Source organism: Lemur catta, chromosome 26, assembly GCF_020740605.2.
Source record: "Lemur catta isolate mLemCat1 chromosome 26, mLemCat1.pri, whole genome shotgun sequence".
Lineage (NCBI taxonomy): Eukaryota > Metazoa > Chordata > Mammalia > Primates > Lemuridae > Lemur > Lemur catta.
Genome location: NC_059153.1, coordinates 4,353,547 through 4,374,634, shown reverse-complemented (window position 1 = coordinate 4,374,634; position 21,088 = coordinate 4,353,547). Strand labels below are relative to the sequence as shown.

General features: G+C 38.2%; 1 protein-coding gene across 1 annotated transcript in view; it reads right to left on the bottom strand.

The window, feature by feature from the left end:
* Positions 1-21,088, bottom strand: part of ANK2 (ankyrin 2) — a 396,857-nt gene that overhangs the window by 344,037 nt on the left and 31,732 nt on the right. Inside the window, exon 2 of the mRNA XM_045537500.1 lies at positions 3,278-3,338. Within this exon, the coding sequence (XP_045393456.1) occupies positions 3,278-3,298 (21 nt within the window). The 5' untranslated portion in view covers positions 3,299-3,338. The remainder of the gene's footprint in view (positions 1-3,277; positions 3,339-21,088) is intronic.

The window sequence follows — 21,088 nt, the reverse complement described above, 5'->3', positions numbered from 1 at the left end:
GTCTTTCTGCCATGTTGTCCCCTGAAAAAAATACATATACATACACAATATATATAAAATAAATAAAAATACATATATGTTTTTAAATTTTTACGCATGCTCATTAAAAATATATCCAAAACCACAGAATCTGACTCACCAAAGGCAGCCACAATTAGCAATTTAGTATCATTCAGATATTTTCCATGGATATGCACAGATAGTTATGACAGAAACAAATTCAAGCACAGTGTCCTACATTTTTCTTTTCTTTTTAAATTTGGCCACTTTTCCACCTCAGAACATACAGATTTATTCCCTCTACTTAAAAAGCTCTCTTTGCACTAGAGCTCACTCTTAAAAGCAAACATTCCCTTTTAATTTTTCTATTTTAAGTCCATTGGCTTCTCTAAGGCCCCCACCATAACTGAAAATTTTTATAAAATGTGAAAAATCGGGAATTGACATTTCAGGTTAAGTCAGTTCTCTCGACTGCTTTGTATTATTTATTTATTTTTTGATAAAATTACTTAAACTATGTGTATTTGAACTTAAAACACAATGGTCAAATTGCTAGAAATTGCATCTGTCCATTATGATAAATTATTTGATGGGGGGCACAAACAAGTATTAACAACTTTTTTAAAGAAAATGGAATTCTCTTTCAACATTTTTTAAAACACTGCCTCTAAAATCTCTTAGTGGTTAATTGTCTTCCACATATTGCCCTCTTTCTTTTTTTTTTTTTATATTGCCCTCTTTCTAAGGTTATAAAGACAAAAGATAATTAGCTCCTCTGGAAGTCCCTATGCTTGCCTGACTACACCGAGCAGAAATATGTGTATCTGCAGATGTGCCAAGTTCAACCCATTTTGCTGGACAATTCCCAGTGCATTGGGTCTTTGCCAAAAAAATCCACTGGGTTGTTTAAAGTTCCTTTTTATCCATCTGCATAATTTCACTTTCTCCCTCTATTGGCTTCCATAGACCCCCTTTACAGATAGGAGGGTTAGCCATGCAATGAAACACACGTTTGTTTCCTTGAAGTTTTACCACAATGGATACTTCAGTCCCGCCTTCTTACGAGTATATTTCACTTTAGAGCAGCTTTCTGTAACTGAGGTTCACCATTCCCCGTGGAGCTGAATACAGATTCTCTGTGCTAGGCGCTTCCTATATGATTTGCAACTCTTACCATTATTGGAAGAACTCAGAAGCACTTCTAAAAGCTGTAAGCATTTTGCAATGTTTTCTTTGCACCACTGAACAGCCCCAGCTGATGAAAGCAAACTGCAGAGGGCTGGATGCATGCTGTGGAGGGGCGGGCACAATCTTTTCCATGAAATCAGTATTTCCAGATCCAACTCACTGATTAGGCTGCGATCCTGCTTTCTTCATACAATTCACCTCTGAGCATGTGAACTCAGACACTGGAGAGCTCAGTGATGCACGTACGTTTGTGAAAAAAATTTCTCCAATTTGCCCAAGCACAACATGCTTATTCTATCCCTTTTTGGGGTTTACAAAATTTTAAACCCCAAAGAGGATGGTTGATAACAGCAATTAATACAAATTTTACTTTTGTGCCCCTGATGAATTATATGACCGATAAAATAACCATAATGAAGAATTAGCATTTCTAGAATTGCAATTAATTTATATGAATGACATGGAGGAATTGTGGGAAAAGAGGACAATTTTTGCTTTGAAAAAAGTAATCAATGAGCTCATTTAGAACTTGGTTTACTTTATCAGTTACCAATATTTCTACACAGTCTCTGCTGTGCATAGACTGACCACAGAATGAGGGATTCCCTAGCATTGCTCCCAAAATCCTGTTCTTCTCTTTCACAAAAATCAGTAGCGTTTTGGTTTACTGAGTTTTCATTTTCTTCTTTTTTCACAGTGAGGACAGAAAGAGGATTTTAATGTAGATAGTAAACAGCTTTAACCAAAAAGAAATCATAACAAAATAAGAAATAGTATAAAAGACTCATCTATCCAACTGCTGACTCAGCATTGACACTTGAAAGTCTCCATGCTAACTCAAGTGAAGCAAATCATATAATATATTAATATAAAATATTAATATATAATGAGACACAGTAATATCTGCCCTCCTAAAAGTAGCCCAAGCCGATTACTGCTCCCTCATGATTAACATTAATAAAATTGTCTAATTCTCATTTAACACTCAAAAGAATAGCCGCAAAGTATAGAAAATTCATGCTAATGAAATGGTCATGATTTGAAGAGTATACACTTTTTAATGAAAAGTTATTTTCTTCCTCCCTTTTTTCAAACTTACCTTCAATGGCAGCTGACTTAAATGTTTTAAAGCCTTGAGGAAAATTCTAAGCAAGACTAGAAATTCTTTAAGAACTGAGATTTTATTAAAAAGCTGAATTGATTTCTTCCCTTTGAGTGGTCTCATATTTCTGTTCATTGGCTCAAATTATTAATCTAGTATAAAGGGACAATATATGATTCATTGCATCTAAAATATCACTGGTATTTTTCGTAAGTGCCAAGGTTAGGGGTATCACACAGCTTGTCTGATAGTTCACATTGTAACTCTTTCCTCTGTAACAAGACATAATGATTTCCACAGTGTTTTAAAGATTCATTATAGAAAAGAAAGAGATTCTTCTAGATGAGATTCATGACTTAAAAAGCAAATGGATTTCCCCAATTCATGTGTGTGATATATACAGGACTAAGCATTTTTACATTCCATTATTTTCTTTAAGAGTAATATTTTCTTCTTCTCTCTTTCCCCTTTATTTAAAATATTTTTTCATATATATAGAACCTGGAGAATTCTCCATACAGATGCAATCTATTGGAATTATCCAGAATCAAATTACCATTTTGACAATGTTAGGGCAATCAATTTTATGAATTCTGAAGATAATATTTTGATCACAGAAAACAAACCATAAGCTCTTAGAGAAAATAAATGACTTTAATGAATAAATCCCAGTGTGTTTATTTTGTCCATTGTATTCACATTCTTCCCCCCACCTCCCTTTTTCCAGCAAAGAATATCTTAAGGGAAAGATGATCAATTCATTTACCGTTCTATTTCCAAGTAACATTGATATAATTGGCTAGACTACAGAACGAAAAGTCTTAGCATATATGACATTCCTCATAATTAAAAAATTGTTAATGCTAAAACATCTTTAAATCTGTTTTCAAAAAAAGTGTTTTTATCAACATAGTACTTGGTTACATTCTAACCTCTGTGTCTTTTTTATAGGATTCCTTTAAAGTAATTGAAAAATACCAAAAGTACCTTTTGCAACATGGTGGTCATCTGCAATATTAGTTCTTCACATCCCTGTTCAGTTACTTACCTAAAAGGAGAAAAAAAGAGAAAATATTAGAAGTTTGAAATCACTTAAATTTATCATTGAGAACAGTTTTTACATTTCCACTAAAAATAACTTTGTAGTAGGCACTAACAGAATTCTTTTTTTAAAAAGTCACTCTATTACAAATACAAAAGAGCAAAACAAAAAATATTTCAAGAGTTCAGAAAAGTAGGCAAAAAATGTATGAAAAGATAAAAAAACAACATATTAATACATAAGAGGAATAGATTTACAAAAATGGGAAAATGTCCATCCAGTTATAAGGATCTTTAAGCAACATTGCTAGATTTCAGATGGTCAAGATAATTGGGAGCAAGACAAAATTCTTGTGTTCACACATGAGAATTGTTTTGTTTTGTTTTGTTTTGTTTTTTTGTTTTTGTTAAAGACAGGGCCTTGCTTCGTCACCCAGGCTGGAGTGCTGTGGCACAATCATAGCTCACTGCAGCCTTGAACTCCTGGGCTCAAGCGATCCTCCTGCCTCAGCCTCCCGAGTCGCTGGGACTACAGGTGTGTGCCACCATACCTGGCTGATTTTTCTATATATATTTTTAGCTGTCCATATAATTTCTTTCTATTTTTAGTAGACACAGGGTCTCGCTCTTGCTCAGGCTGGTCTCGAACTCCTGAACTCAAATGATCCACCTGCCTCGGTCTCCCAGAGTGCTAGGATTACAGGCATGAGCCACTGCGCCCGGCCCATAATTCTTATATAAAAGAATCTTAAGGCATGATGTTCCCTTTCAGGGTCAGTCCAAATACATAAAAAAACATTGACTGAAATTACTGAGGAAGGAGTATTGAGTTGGATAAGCATTTCCTATCTGCCAGCCGATGACAAAAACCAAGAAATTAAAGGATGCATGTGGCCCATCACTTCTTCTTCCTTTTATAACTGCCATTTATTAAACATCTATTGTATTTCAGAAGCCATATCGGCCATCCTATATATAATAGTTATTCTTCATGATATGTTGTAAGACAGAAATCACTAAGTCTCTTTTACACACGAGAAAAGTAATCATCCTAAAGGCTAAATCACTTGCCCAGGCATTGTAATTGCCAAAGTCAGATCTACCCATCTCTAAAGACTTCTTTTTCATTATATTTTGCTGTCTGCTTTCAGAAGATTTGGTTTATTTATACATGACACTGTACCAGGAGATTGGACACATTTGTAATGCCAAACTCTCACTGTATCAGGTTTTGCTGACTGCTTACCATATTGTATCACAATATGCCATATTTTCGTGAGATGTGATTTAGCCTATGGTGTTAAGTCACTACACTATGACAATGTTTCCACTTTATTTTCTCTTACTCTTTAAGTCACATTGGAGCTCTAACAGTCATTCGCTGACATGCAAACCCATCAATGGTGATGAAAACATGAAAGACTCAAATACTAAAGGGTTAGAAATGTTCTCCTGGTTCAGGGTCCCCGGACCAATGACAGCAGAATCACTTAGGGGTGCCTTTTTGAAAAATCACAGAGTCTTGAGTCCCATCCCCATATGATTTTTCAAGACTTTAAACTTTTTACAACCTCTCCAAGGTGAGCCCTCTGCTTCAGGCTTCAGAAAATAAGGCAAGAAACGTTGCTTTACTTCAGTGATGCCTAGACCAGCAAAATCAGCATCACCTGGGAGGAACTTGTTAAAGATGCAAACTCTTGGGCCCTCCTTCCTCTTCTGAATGCCAAACTCTGGGAGTGGAGCCCAGTACTGTGTGTTTAACAAGCCCTCCAGATCATTTGGATGCAGTTGAAAGTTTGAGGACCCCTGTCCCTATCTAAAGAAATCTTCTGGATTTTTTGTCCTATTTGTATTCTCTCACTTAGGGACAATCTACAGCCATGAAGGTGTCCAGGTAGTGTCATTCTTCAATCTTCCAGAAGGCTCTGTGTACTCTCGGGAACAGCACCCCAGCACATACCATGTTCCACGCCCGGCATTTCTCTTTCCCCCTCTTATCTTACTTCATCTACCCTACGTCTAGATTAAAAGATCATAGTTTCCACAGATGAAATGTCCACATTCACACAACTTTACTAGGAGCTACCAAAATTATAAACAGGGCTGGGCGCGGTGGCTCACGCCTATAATCCTAGCACTCTGGGAGGCCAAGGCGGGAGGATGGCTCGAGGTCAGGAGTTCGAGACCAGCCTGAGCAAGAGCGAGACCCCATCTCTACTAAAAAAATAGAAAGAAATTAGCTGGACAACTAAAAATATATACAGAAAAAATTAGCCGGGCATGGTGGCACATGCCTGTAGTCCCAGCTACTCGGGAGGCTGAGGCAGGAGGATCGCTTGAGCCCAGGAGTTTGAGGTTTCTGTGAGCTAGGCTGATGCCACGGCACTCACTCTAGCCTGGGCAACAGAGTGAGACTCTGTCTCAAAAAAAAAAAAAAAATTATAAACAGGTATCCAGACACTTAAATCACAACCATCATTTAAAATTCCCTTAGAATTGGGGATGTAACCAAAGTCATGGCTTTGTTGAAAAAAATCTTTCCATAGTTCACTTTGTGTGTGGGGAACAACCCCTTCTGTGCCTTAGTACCAATTTAGAAAGTACAATATTTGAGCATGCGTAAGAAGTTTCCATGGAAAAGGCCAATCAAATGGAAAGAAGAAGAACATAGCCTCCAGGTGCCCAAAGAATAAAAAAAAAAAAGTTCACAAAAACTTTGCCCAATTAAAGTTCAAGGCATAGAGACAATGCCATCACGGAATATCAATGGTGGGCCAAGCTGCTTTCAAGCTCTTGCATTAGCAAATGCACTAACAGGGACCGGATTCAACATGTCACCCAACAATGCGGAACACAACAGGAAAATCAATGTTGTCCACTGCACGCTGAGCAAAATGTTCCATCTGACATTTAGAACCGGTTGCACACAACTACTTTTAATTGTAGTCCCAATTCAAGAGCCTGCCAAAGACAGAGCTGTTGCTTGAAGTCCCTGCTTCCAGCCCCCCGTTGGGCTGCCCTTGTAAGAGCCTTTGAATACTCCGAGCTCCACTGGCAGAACACACATTATTTCCTTTTGAAATTGAGTTCCTGGGCCTTTCAATACATGTTTATTCTCCAAGAAAATCAAGAGCAGTTTAAGTGCTCTCCTCTTCGCTGTGGGCCTGCAACCCTCTTCTCTTAATGATGTAGCGACTTGTGCTTAGCTCAGTGCAAGGTGTACTTTCTTGGCTGCCTTTGATTCACAATTCGATTTGATTCTCCTAGCTTCTGACCGTGGAATAGCTTTCCGTGGTAAAATACATCATGTCTCTTTATTTCTCTTCTTTTAAGGCAGAGACTGTACTTTGAGGTTGGCGAAGAAAACAGCAATAAAAACCATTTGCAATAAATAAAATATCAGCTAGACAGGTATCTTCGGCATCAGCGCCCCAAGATCTTTCCTCCTTAAACTTAATAGAAAACCCCCTATGAAGACTCACAGTTTTTAACCTAGAATTTTTTTTCTCCTAATTTTAACAATCACTTAAATAGCAATAATAGCTACAGTGGCTTTCCCTCATGTTCTATCCATTTTCCAGAGTGCTTGCCTCCGTTCCTACCTCTTAGTTGTCCAGTCACAACTACTAAAAAACCATATCTGAACAACTGGGTAAATATTTAGATCACTATAGGAATCCCAGAGGTTAAAAGTAGTAGCTCTAAAATCCAAAGAAAATGACTAACCACAAAAAGATACGCATTATTAACCATGTAAAAGGCACTATTTAAGAGCCTTCCAGGCCAGGCGTGGTGGCTCATGCCTGTAATCCTAGCACTCTGGGAGGCTGAGGCAGGAGGATCGCTCGAGGTCAGGAGTTCGAGACCAGCCTGAGCAAGACCGAGACCCGGTCTCTACTAAAAATACAAAGAAATGATCTGGCCAACCAAAAATATATATAGAAAAAATAAGCCGGGCATGGTGGCGTATGCCTGTAGTCCCAGCTACTCGGGAGGCTGAGGCAGGAGGATCGCTTGAGCCCAGGAGTTTGAGGTTGCTGGGAGTGAGGCTGACGCCATGGCACTCACTCTAGCCTGGGCAACAGAGCGAGACTCTGTCTAAAAATAAATAAATAAAAATAAAATAAAACTTGCTCTAGCTGTAGGGTTGAAGAAAACGGATTGAAGAAAAACAGAGACAATGAGGATGGGAACTGAGAGAGTAGAGCTGAAACTAAAAAAGGCATGACAGGTATAAGAAATGTTAAAGAAGCAATTTAATTCTCATACTACTTACAACTTACTTCTAATATTAACAAAATAGCTCACTCTGGTAGGTGCCCACTTTGTACCCAATTCTACAAAGCAAACCATGTTTAGGATTCTGTCCTCTCTGGTAATGGATAAGAAAATGGTGTTTTTATAGACCCAGAGGGAGGGGAAAGGAGGAAATTATATAATATATGCGTGTTCATCTTAGTAATACTGTAAATGTTAACTAACAAAATGAGAAAAAAAAAATAAAGAAAAATATATAAGTAAAGAGTTCAAAAATTATTTTGGATGTCACTAAGAAAACATGTAAATACACATTAATTTATGCAATGAGTTTAATTTAAAGGGAACTCCTTTTATCTGAACTCAAAGATGTGGTATTAGGAATCCAAATGCTACAAAGTATCTCTAATGACTAAGATCACATCTGTATTCTCTTAAGGAAGTTGTTTTTCCAGCTTTCACTCAATATTAAAATATGCATAAAGATATTCAAGTCACTACACGCCTGAATTATTCTTTGTAATATTTCTTGCATTCATTTTTAAATAAAAATAGTAAGTCTACACCCACAGGAAGGGCTACCCAGCCCCACAACCTGGGTGGAGCCAGCCTAGACAAAAGCACACAAAGGCTAGAAAATGCCTTTTCTTTCCCTAACTAAAGTGTCCAGAAGTGCAGAAAATACCTCTTAGTGTCATTTCTTTAAAAGTTTCTCAGAGCAGAATGAAATATCTGAATTGAAGTCACGGATCTGTGTCTACGGGGCAGCAATTTCTTCACGAAGCTGACACATCCCATAGAGAAATACCATCTTCTGCTTCCCTCTGCTTTTATCTCCTGGTGTGTCAACTACACTCAGAAAAACTTGTCTCCCCTGGAGAATGGTCTGAGTAAGTCATGAGCTTAGTTATTTAGGTGGATGTCCTTTAGACAGGAGGAAGAAAAAGAACTGATTATTTCATTTTGTTTTTCTTTTCAAGGTGCTTTTCTTCATGTCATTTCCAAATTAATTTCCAAACCCGGAATCTAGAATTTTTATTTGAAAAAGTAGTCAACACTGGTTTGAAAATGGTTGGCTTCGGTGGAGAAACCTCACAAACACGACTTCAGCCAAGTTCATACATCAACAGTGTTAAGTTGTGCTGATAGTGTTACTGTTGATAGGAAGTGATCATCATTTTATTCTGGGATTGTCCTCCCAAAGACAGATAACCCTGTCTGATTACGAGAAAATCATCAAATTCCAACACTGGGATCTCCCACGATATGCCTAACCAGTACTCTTCAAAACTGTCAAGGTCATCAAAAACAAACCAAGCCTCAGAAGCTGTCAAAGCCAAGAGGAGACCAAGAAGACATGACTATAAATGTGGTATCCTAGAACAGAAAAGAGGCATTACGATAAAAACTAAGGAAATCTCAATAAACCATAGACTTTAGTGAATAATAATACAACTAATAGCTTTAGTGAATAATAATTATCATTCATTGTAATAAATATCCCACGTTAATGTGAAATGTTAATAATAGAAGAAACTGGGGCGGGGGAGAGGGTAATATCAGAATTCTGTACTAGCTGCTCCATTTTTCTACAAACATAAAACTGTTCTGCAAAATAAAGTCTATTCCTAAAAGAAACATGGTTGGCTGATCTTTGGGTGAACCAAGTCAAAATTTTTTCTCACCTTTTTAATTTATATTTGCTTTCTGTTTTGCAAATTAATATTGATTTGATAGTACATCTCTGTTCTTTGGAGGTAGTGGAGAAGAAGGAATATACATATTTTCTTCATTACCCCAAAATCGGTTTCCCGGCGTCAGAAATGAAATCCAGAGGAAAACAGCTCTTATTATTTTCAGAAATAACAGGAAGAAAAAGCTCTTGCAGAAACAAGAGTGCTGACGTCTTTGGAGAGGCATTCTGCCCCTGCTGGCTGGAAGAGCGAGCAAGGAGAGCCATGCATCTGTTGGTCCCAAACAGATGTTCAACCCATTGACCAAAAAGACGCCCAGCATGGAGAGCGGAGCGTCCATCTGGCCTCCCCCACAAGAAGACAGAACAGCATTAGCACATGGACACTTTTATGGCTAGAAACATCCTTAAGACATGGTCTGCTCTAATCCCTGCATTTTCACAGATGAAATAATTTTAATGCTCCACTAATTTCTGATAAGCAATCCTCTTACCACTTTCATGCAATGTGAAGAATCAAGAGGCTGATCCTAAGAGGTTATAGAAAATCAGTCACTTTTCTTAATAATCCTGTATGCAAATAATTCTTGCTTGAGACAGGTGATTTTTTTTTTTTCCCATCTGAAGCCCTATGATGGGGAAGGGAAAATGAAAAACAAGTAACAAGGGCGAAGACGCAAACAAGAGGCGCTGAACAAAGAAAGAAAATTGGTAGACTGGGTGGACGAACGCCAGGCTCATGAGAAAACACAGGAGAGGGACACAACTCCCGTCATGGGGGACCAGAAGCTATCGCTATACAAGGTTTTTGGAAACAGACACAATTTTAGTTTTGCCTGAATGAAAATTTTAAGAATTGGCCACTTTCTCAGTGACCGATTATCAGCCAAGCTTGGGGAGAAGGGATGCTAGCCTCAGCTATAAGGGAAATGAGACTTGTCACATCACCAGCTGGAAAAGAACCAGAGAGGAGAGTATACTGCACAAGGTGGAGCCGAGCTGGGATGGGAGCAGGTAAGTGGCTGAGACAATGGTCCCCAGGTAGGGTAAAAGGAGAAGCCCTCAAACCTCAGGTTGGGGACAGCAGAAATGACAACTGAAAAACCAGGCAGTGTGAGCCCGGCATTTATGGTGTTTATCCAAACCAGCCAGCAGTAAAAATACAGTCAGAAGCTCTTTAGCCCCATTTCTCAGCATCTGAGATGTCACAAACGAGACCTCTATGGCTGTCTTTCTCTTCCTTGATAAAAGAAATGCCAGCACCCATGCATTCGTCCTTCCTGCCAGGAAAGGGGCATCTCAGTAAACTGGGAAGTGTTATGCGACATTCCTGAATCCTTTTTTCTCCCCTTGCTATTTTGTTCTGGTGAAAATGGTTTGTATTTTGTTTCCAAGGCACAGATTTTACCTCTCAGAATCGGTATGCACTTAAACAAAGCAAAGGGCTCGACAATAGAATACATCCTCACGTTTGCACTTGAGAATATGCCCCTGGTGAATACATGGCTACACAGAATCTTCAGTTCATGGTCTAGATCACAAATGGCAAAAGCAATAATTTTTGAAAGTATATTGCAGCTCCTTTGCCCTGTGGCTAGGAAAGCAACATACGAACAGCTAAGCTCTCTAAATAACCCATGAACATAAATTAAGTCGGAGCTCTGCTCTGAGTCCAGCAATCCTGCAGACCCTTCCAAGGATTCTAAAGCGAGTTCTTTTTGCTCTGTCAGGGGCTTTGGGCAGAGTGGCCTGGAACTGAAGCCTGCAGGGTGGCGGGGGTCAGAGACTAAGAACAAACACTTGCATTGTGCAGCCTGGCTCACAAATACAACACAAGCAGGGGCAATGCGGGGCCACAACGTACTGATGGTGACTCTCGGACAGTTTGAATGCTTTCACTTTGACACATATTCTCAAAGCGGAACTGTTTTTTTCTGAAGTTACTGTCAATCAGGAAAAAAAAAACTATTTTCAAGCTGCCTTTGTTCCTATTTTGATTTTGCAATTTATAAACACTTAGGAAAATGAACTCTCCAATTTGGGGACAAGATTTTGTGGGATGTTGGGCAGAATTTCCAAGTAAACAATCTATGAAGTTGCTTGCGAATTAAAGGTGCTCCTTTGAGTTCTGGGGTGATTATATCACTCATCTGAAAAAAATGCACAAGTCTCAGCATCTGCAAACTCTGGTGCTCTAATGAGCATAATAGCAAAACTATGACCTCAGTGGAGCATTAAAAAACAATCTAGAAATTCCCCAAAGAATAGACAAAGATAATTTTTCTGCCACTCTGAGGAGAAATCTATGGTGTTCTGTACCTAAAAAAAGACTATAAAACTGGTGGGGACAGTAATCCTGCTGTCACTGATGAATGAAAATTCCTTTTGCAAATCCTGCTTTGAATGAATATTTTTTCTTTTAAATTGCAAATAGGCTCGCTTACCTAAGTCTATAAAAGAGACGATTACAAGGCTTTATGGTGAGTATATCAAGTTCCCCCTAAGTGAAATATTGATGTGATCTACTGTGATATTAAGCTAATATGCCTGTTTTTTTGGTGCCATCTGTATTTTTACCCAAATGGAATAGGGGAGCAATGATGCTTAGTGGTTCGATGGTTGTCACAATAAAAGTTTCCATTAGGAAAATATGTTTAAGATTATTTAGGATAACTAAATTTCCCTTAGGCCATTAACCAGCACACCGATGCTTCCTTTGTAAGCCATCCTCATTGGGCGAGGCCCTACAAAACTTCTATACAAAATGCGTCTAATGCAGCAGCATCCTAATGTCACTAGTGATATATGTGAATTAACCCTGTCAGGCATTTAGTGAATCACTGGAAATGTTATCACTTGTTAATCATAAAGACTGGGAGAAAAAAGAAATATCATATATCAATATATATTATACACCTGGTTTTCAGGTCTTGCAGTCTCATCGTATCTATGAGTTCTGTTATTCTAAAGCGTGTTTCATTGATGTGATTCAAAGAAACCACAGCAAAACCACAGGTGTAGCAAACTTCCCTGTTGTTTCCACTCCTGTGAAATCAAGCTGGAATAGCCAAGAGATAGTGGAAAAATTGGGGCAGTGTGTTCTAAGGGTGACGATACCAAAAAAAAAAAAAAATCACGCTTCCAATAAAGAATGACATGAATTCATGCATCTTTGAGTATCTGCATTTTTCTGTGTTTTCTACATCCAACTCTTAGGGAATTGTGGAACATTCTATAGCACACCCAAAGAAATGGTTATATTTCCTCATACAAATGTGTTACCAGATCTATAGTTTTTCCACGACAGTCAACTCTTACGTAGAACAGGGACAAAGTCAGCATTCATTGGTAAAGTATTCTCATATTTAAAGTATGAAAGTTTCAATGTATAAAAGTACTTCATATATAATATATGTAATACACACATACTGCGTACATATATGGAACACCAAATGCAAAAATTTTACATCAGTCAATAATTTTAGTCTCCGCAAAAAGAAACGACTAAGAGATGCCTTCCAATTATGCAAGTGCGTGGAGCCCTCCTTCCCCACTAGACTGAATTTCTCGAGGACCCAGATGTTCTTGTACTGACTTCTGTATCCCTGGGGCCTGTTCCATGCCTGGCCCATAGTAAGTGCTCAATAAACAAAGAGCTGGGTTAAAAAAAAAACAAGCCAACTAGAGCATTTGGAAATGGGCCATCACAGAGACTAGAGACGAGGAATCCACGAGGTGAGGTGGACACTGGACAGGGTTGGGGTCAGCCAGCTCATGCCTCCACCCTGATTCTGCCATTTGCTGTCTGGGTGACATCGAGTAAGTGACTCAGCCTCTGTGTGGAGGTTTCCTCCATCTCTAAAAAGCAGAGAAGAATCTTGCAAGAGCATTAGAGAATAGAGAATGTATGAAAAATGTAGAGGTTAATAAATGGTGATTATTATGATGATGTTTTCTCAGGTTGTTTATAGCAAAGTTGAGACTTAAGGTGCGGCCAGGCGAAGTGGCTCACGCCTGTATTCCTAGCACCCTGGGAGGCCGTGGCGGGAGGATCGTTTGAGCTCAGGAGTTTGAGACCAGCCTGAGCAAGAGTGAGACCCCATCTCTACTAAAAATAGAAAGAAATGATCTGGACAGCTAAAAATATATATAGAAAAAAATTAGCCGGGCATGGTGGCACATGCCTGTAGTCCCAGCTACTCGGGAGGCTGAGAAAGGAGGATCGCTTGAGCCCAGGAGTTTGAGGTTGCTGTGAGCGAGGCTGATGCCACAGCACTCTAGCCCAGGCAACAGAGCAAGACTCTGCCTGAAAAAAAAAAAAAAAAAAAAAGGACTTAAGGTGCATTATTATTCATATGCACAACAATAATATCTCCCACTCATAGGTGTTTGCACTTTTTCAGACACCTTATAAACTTTATCATGTCAATCCGGTCACTAATCATATGAAATAGAATTATCTCTATGTTATATCTGAGAAATCTGAAGTTAACATTCCCAGGACTATTTATAAGATTAGAGCTAGGATATGAGAATGGGCTCTTAATGGAACATGAAAACAATACATTTTTCTTTTTAATTTACCTATAGTTGAAAGAACCATTTTCTGGATATATTATGTGCTTTAATCAAGGACTTATAAAAAAGATTAAAAGATATTTTATAAAATGGGTAAACGCATGAAGATTTACCTTCTCCCCATGCTAAAGGCCACTATAGCAACAGCATAAGAAGCAAAATATGAGAAGTCAGACCGGTTTTGCAGAAATCGTTATGAAGCGTAAAACAAAACCCCACATCCAATGACTTCAGGACTCAAAAGGGATAAACTAAGAACAAAAACAAAAAGAACAATTATGTTTTAAAGTGTAACTTCAACACCATCGGCGTATGCAAGTCACAGTCTTGATTCTGATCTTCGTGGCTCTGAGCTTGGAACCCTAACTATCTCCTAATAGCAGCACACCCGAGGTCCAGGTTTGTCACTAGAACAATCTCAGCCTTCACAGCAGGTCCGTATCTCTGGAAAGCACTTTGCATTCACAAAGAGTTTTCAGACACTGTACTTCAACAGTCTTCAAAATCGAGTCAGGCAGCTGTTCTGATCCTCAATAATTATAAAAGCTATCAGTTGCTGAACTTCTACAATGACCGAGACATGATATATGAGCCTACACACACGTGCACGCACTTACCTCATTCCAATCCTTACAACAGCCCCATAAAATGAATATTATTATTCCTAGTTTACCAGTGAGACTGCTGAGGCTGCTTGGCCCAAGGAACTTGCCCAAGATTAATAAATGTGGTCTAATCCCAAGGACCACATTTTTTTGCCATGCCAAACTTATTTCTCCTTTTCTATCACATAATGCCAATAAAATATTTATGAAAATAGCATTTGGCTAATGGCCTTTTCCATTTCTTCCCCTTCCTGCCTACCTGGAACCCAGAAAAGTTTCACTGGCCCAGAGCTATCTAGAACTCCCACATCCCATCTGAATCTGCCCCTTCCAGAAGTTCCAGGTGCTAAATATTTCTCCTACCCAAATTCCCACCCACCCCCTGCTATCATCAAAGCTTACCCAGTCCACCTCTATTCTTTTATATCTTTTTGAAATACAAATTATCCTCGTCACAGTAGATGTGGGCACATTTTATTCCTCTGGAATCGTTTATCCAAGTGTTGACTCTTTGCTAATGCTACACGTGTATTACCTCATTTAGGACACACAATAACCCTATAAAATAGGTAATAATAATATTCCTATTTTGTATATGAGGAAACTGAGGAAAAGTGGTGAGGCATTTTGACAAATGTCATATGGCTAGTAAATGGCTGGATCAGAGTTTGAGCCAGGCACGGTGGCTCACACCTATAATCCCGGTGACTCAAAAGGGAGGCTGAGGCAGGAGGATCGCTTGAGGCCAGGAGTTCAAGACTATCTATCCTTGGCAACATAATGAGACTTCATCTCTATTAAAGTTTTAAAAATTAGCCAGGCATGAGAGCTCACGCCTGTAATCCCAGCAACTCCGGAGGCTGAAGCAGTATTAGCACTTGAGCCGGGAAGTTCAAGGCTGCAGTGAGCTACGATTGAACTAGTGCACTCCGGACTGGGCCAGACAGTGAGGCCCTGCCTCTAAAAAATAAAATAAATAAAAATAAAAGAATCAGAGTCTGAACTTAATTCTGCCTCTAGAGCTGCTAGTTCTAACTATTAATACTTCTAGCTCTGTGTAATAATTAGGGCATATATACATCCTAATTTACCTAGGAAAATTCTGATATAAGCTTGTTTTCCAAGCATAATTAATAGTACTCTCTTCCACTACAAAAGTAGCCTGTTACGAAGCATAAATTACATTGTCACCCTATCTCCAATCAAATAACTGATCCCTGGGCATGACTGCAATAGCAAACAGCACAAGATGATTAATTCTGTAGATTTCACTGTCATCAGATAAACTAATTCTGTAATGTATTCACTGGGACACAAAAGGATATGGGGAGGAAGGAAAGACAAAAGGCGACAAGTCAATGGACCTTGATCAAGAACAGAATCTGCTACTATTACTTATGTGGCAAGAGGAAAGTCACATGACCTCTGAGCCCCCATTAGTCTCATCCACTACATAGAGTTAAAAACACCAAATCCCAGCGCTGTGGTGAAAAGTAAACAAGATTACAAAGGAAAAGTGCCTAGAACAGTGACTTTACTCCTGGAACATGACAAATTCTCAAAAAGATAGATGTTCAGTTATTCTTTGGAACACAGTTTCTCTTACACTGTACAGTATATCATTTTTCTCCTGCAAATGAAAATGAGTTCTTAGGAGGGATTCAACAGCCTTTGGATCGGCACGGAACATTCCAGAGCCGAGGGAAACGTATATCATTAATTTCTGCTACAATCTTTATACTTCAGAGTTACAGCCCTGGGAGATGTGTATGAAAATGAATCCATTTCCTAATGCATTCCTCGAAGGCCATGCAATCCACATTCCGTAGCCCAAGTATTTACTCATTGTAGGTGGCCACCGTGTAGGTTGAAGAACTTATTTTTATTCTAGAATCTGGTACTTCAAAGACAGAGGAGCCAAGTTTCAAGATTCATCTTGAGGGAATAGGAAAGGAAATCCCAGAGCAACAAGGTATCATAACGAAGGCTCTTTCCCTTTCTCCCACTGCAAAAGAACAAAACGATTTGGCAAGAGATACTATGTTTGTACTTCCTTGTCCTGAGTTTAAAGGAAGAAAAAGAGGTGGAAAAGAATCGAAGGGGTCTGAATATATTATAAACCCTAAATATTATTAGTTTAACATATCTAAGCCTGTTTTAAGTGTCTATTTCATCTTTTGTTTAAGTCGTCTCTGCTCATAGCATGTCTTTGCTAGACAGTAACGAGGCAATGGCTGAAGACTGATGTATTTTTACTCGCAAGCTATAAAAAGGAGAAATAAATTTACAACTGCACTCAAGTAAGAAAACATCCCAGTCCCACAGACCTCTGCAACCTTGAATCTTTAAATGAAGATTCATCCAGCACTGGATACCATTATATGTGGTAATTATGTTTCCTTAAACTCAAATAATTCGTGCCAATTCCATAACTCATGCAACTCCCTATGGATTTAGCAATTCTCGAACAGCTGGGATGTGAAGTGGAGACCATAAACTCAGTTCTTTGCAAGGATAAATTAAAACATAAACCTATTGTATCATGACATGCTCTATTAATAAAGTATCATGTTCGACTTTCATTTCTCACATTAATTTTGTCAAGTAGGAATAATTGGTCGTTTTTTGAAAGGAAAAAAAAATCAGGAAACCAGAAAAAAAAAAAAAAAACAAGGAAAAAAACTAAAACAAGAAAAATCTAAAAAATAAAAAGTATAATAGCAACAAAACCTAAAGTGAGGAACCTAAAATAAAATTAAGTGTTTATTCTGGTCTATTCCACATACCTCTGCAGAATTATTGGGCTCCATTGTCCCCAGGAGGACCAAGTATAGGCCGTGTGGAGCACAGATCCTAAAAAGCACATAATAGTCTATAGTGTTCTGTCTGTTATAGAAATAGCATCATGCATCGCTCACCCTAAAGAGAAAAAGAGGACAATATCACCCATAAAAGAGATGATAAATGGTAAGCACCGTGTTTCAGTGAATCTAAGGTTTATTTTTTTAAATAAGTGACTTCAACAGCAAGAGCACTCATAGAATAAAGGAACTGGAAGGGTTGTGGTTTCTCCTGAGCAAACCTAGCAAGCTGGAGGAGAAACTTTTATTTGAAGGAAACCTTCGTAAATTGAGATTTTTAAAGGAGAAGAGAGATGTGCTATTTATAAGGAAGCTGGAAATTTTAATTCACAGTTTGGTGACACTTCTTGGTAAATATACACAGTCAAAGAAACCAAACACGATGTGGGCTTTACGCCCTCCTTTCTTTTTTCCACCACTATTAACAAGCCCTCCAGAAAACCCAGCAGAGTGATAAGGCTCGGGGTACTCGGGTCAGCATCTGAGTCATCCTCCTCTTTGTCTGGCTGTCCTGACACGACACATGTTGGTCCTACAGCGACAGCTGACAACTGCTTTTCCTCTTTGAAAAGACTCTGCCATTCAATGTGGACCAAAAACATTTGCCATGTTGTAGGCAGTGGATTAACTAGAATCAGACCAAGCCACTGGCACTGCCAATGCCAGACTGAAAGAATTTGATGGGACAAAGGCTGGATTTATGCTGTTGAGCGTTGCTGGTTGTTTCTCTGGGGGTAGAAGCAGGGAATGGGAGAGGTTAGAAAACAGACAGAGCTCCCTCTGATGCAGAATCCATCAGCTGCTTCAAGATGTTTAGCCGGCTAAAATTTGCCAGAAAAAGAGATATTGGGATATTCATTATTATATTTTAAAATGCAAACCCTTGTTATTTTCAGAATGCAAAAAAAAAAAAAAAATTTGTTCCTCATCTATTTCTTTGTAAAGTCTTATTAATTATACAAAATACCAGCATATTCTGACTTTGTGAATAACTTTCTAGAACTCATTTTTCATCATGCCTGGTGATTAGATAATCTCTAAGGTCCATTCTACCGTTAGAATATGATGAAATGAAACACTCTACTAACCATTTCCACTTTCTATATAGCTAGATAAGTCCCCAACAATTGACTATTTTTTAACTTGTGAGTTGTTATTAAAGGAAGCATATAAACATTGTCAGTATGATATACATAAATAGCACTAAACTCTACAGTTAAAATCATCTTCAAAAAACTAACAAGTGAAGGAAAAGACTACTTAGCTTAGCTTTTGTTAAAACATAGGCTTTAGTGTAGACTTTAGTTTACAGGCCTTATATTACAGCTATAATATCCGAGAAAAGTTATATGAAAACTCTGCAGGCTGTTCTCAAAATACTCAAAACGGTTTAAAATAAATTATCATGAAATGGTAAAAATATATATCACATTTATCAAAGTTTGGCCAAATACCCGTCAATGTCAGCGATTTCACAAACTTACTGAGCGCTTACTATGTGTCAGGAATTGTTGAAAATACAGGGGATATAAAACAATGTCTCTGTCCCCACAGAGCTTCTTGCTTTTCTCATTTGTACAACAGGACATAAGACCAATTTCTTTAGTCTGCTCATTTGTAGGAATCTCTATGAAAACTCATAATTTAAACTAACATTAAGAAAGATTTTTCACTCACTCCTATCTGTATATGAGTAAATACAAAAATTTCAGCAAGTCAATGGTTTTAAAACAATAGGAAAATACAGCAGACGTATCTTTTACTCATAACTTAACACTGCCACGTGAGATGTGTTCTCCAGGGGACAGGAGGGTATAGGGTGACCCAGCCTGGTGACCCAGGGAGCATTTCCATTGTACCCTGTTTCAAGCTAATGAAACTTTTTACCTTTTGTACAAGACACTGTTATTTTTATGAAATTTATCCAGAAACATTTTTCGTATTCTCAGGGTATATCATATTCCCTAAAACGATGTTAAATATTATCTGCCCACGTTAGGTGATGAAATCAACAGAACCAAATCTTTTTGCTCCATTTTGTTTTTTAATCTCTCGATTATTGGTGCGTTCAAGCTGGTATTCTGGCTTAATTCTAGTTTGGATAACTCATTTTGCCTACATAGATTTTCCTACAGTTTCGGTTAGATAAGGCAGCCTTGGACTCTGATCCGGAACTAACATTCTTACTGTTCTGAACCATTGCATGGCTGCCTTTAATAAACATCATTCAGAATCCAAAAACGGAAAATACACCTTAAATCAGTAATGAATATTTTTCTTTTTTAGAAACAGGATCTCATTATGTTGCCCAGGCTGGACTCAAACTCCTGGACTTGAAGAATCCTCCCAGCTGAGCCTCCCGACTAGCTGGGGCTACAGGCACACGCCACCACACCCGGGTGAATGTTTCAACAACTAAAAAGGGAGTTAATTTTTCTTCTTTTGTAACCTGGCAATCTTGACCCCTCACATTGCTGGGAATTACTTCTATATATTTTTCCCGAAAAATGGGTCTATAAAAAAATTCAAGGGTCCAAAGCTTGGAGAAAAAAAATGACTATTCACAGCAGCTGATGGAGCTAAATATTCACTAAACAACAGTATACAATTCTGTAAGTTATTTAAAATTGTGCTATAGAAAATACTTGATAATATGTTCGTGATAAAGTAACATAAGACCTAAAATGTGTATTATTTATAAAAGAGAGTGAGAATTCATTTTTTATAAAAGAGAGTGAGAATTCACTCTAGACTAAAATGTTAAGCAGTTATCTTTATGTAATAAGCATACTCATGCTTTTTACTTTCTTCTTGGAGCTTATCTTTACAATAAACTTTGGTAACAAGAAACCAACAATTGAAGCTATTCTCTAGGAAGAAATGGCATTATCCCATTTTCTCCTCACTCTAGGACTCTAAATCAAGGTGAAAAGGACCAGCTAAGACCTTCCTTAATTCCACTAACTCTGAGGGATTTATAGGGAAGTTACCAATCCCTGGTCTCAACAATCAAAAAGAGGAAAAGGAAAAAGGACCAGAGGACACAGATCAAAGATGTTCTAGTCAAATTTGTATCTGCTAATTAAGTGGAAGCAGCAAGCTGTTCTTTTGTTTCTCCCCCCAAAGACTACAAATCTCTTTTAACCTACAAAGCTAACTTTTCTAAGTACATCAAGAGCTGGTTTCCTGGAGGAAGGGGAGGCTTTTGCTATTGGCATTTCACACTCTGTACAATGGTAGGAACTTGACAGATCTCAGCTGAGCCAGCAGAAAGATCTCGAAAGCTCAAAAGCCATTTCATCAGTAACTGTCAATACATAGAATTGTTTTCACGTACTACTAGGTTCCAGCGCTTATTGACTTCGTAAACAACTGGTATATTAACTACACCCAAACAAAATGGGGCATTCTTGACAAGAATTACAGAAGCACTTTCCCATGGAACTTTCTGGAATGATGGAAATGTTCTATAATCTGTCTAGATATGCAGTTTAGGCGGTCAGAGGGATAAGGTAAGATGGAGGAAGAGATTACAGAAGGGCTCGGAGGAGACTTTTTTTTTAATTTCACAAACTCAGAAGGACTGGATCAGAGGCAACTTTTAAGCGTCAAAGATATGTTTATTACTTTGAATATAATGATGATTTCAAAATTTATTTTCAATTTGTCAAAGTACACACGTTAAATATGTACCTTTTACTTTACTTTTCCCCCTGGAAAGCTATAAATGTGTGTGTGTGTGTCCCACTGTGCTAGAAACGTG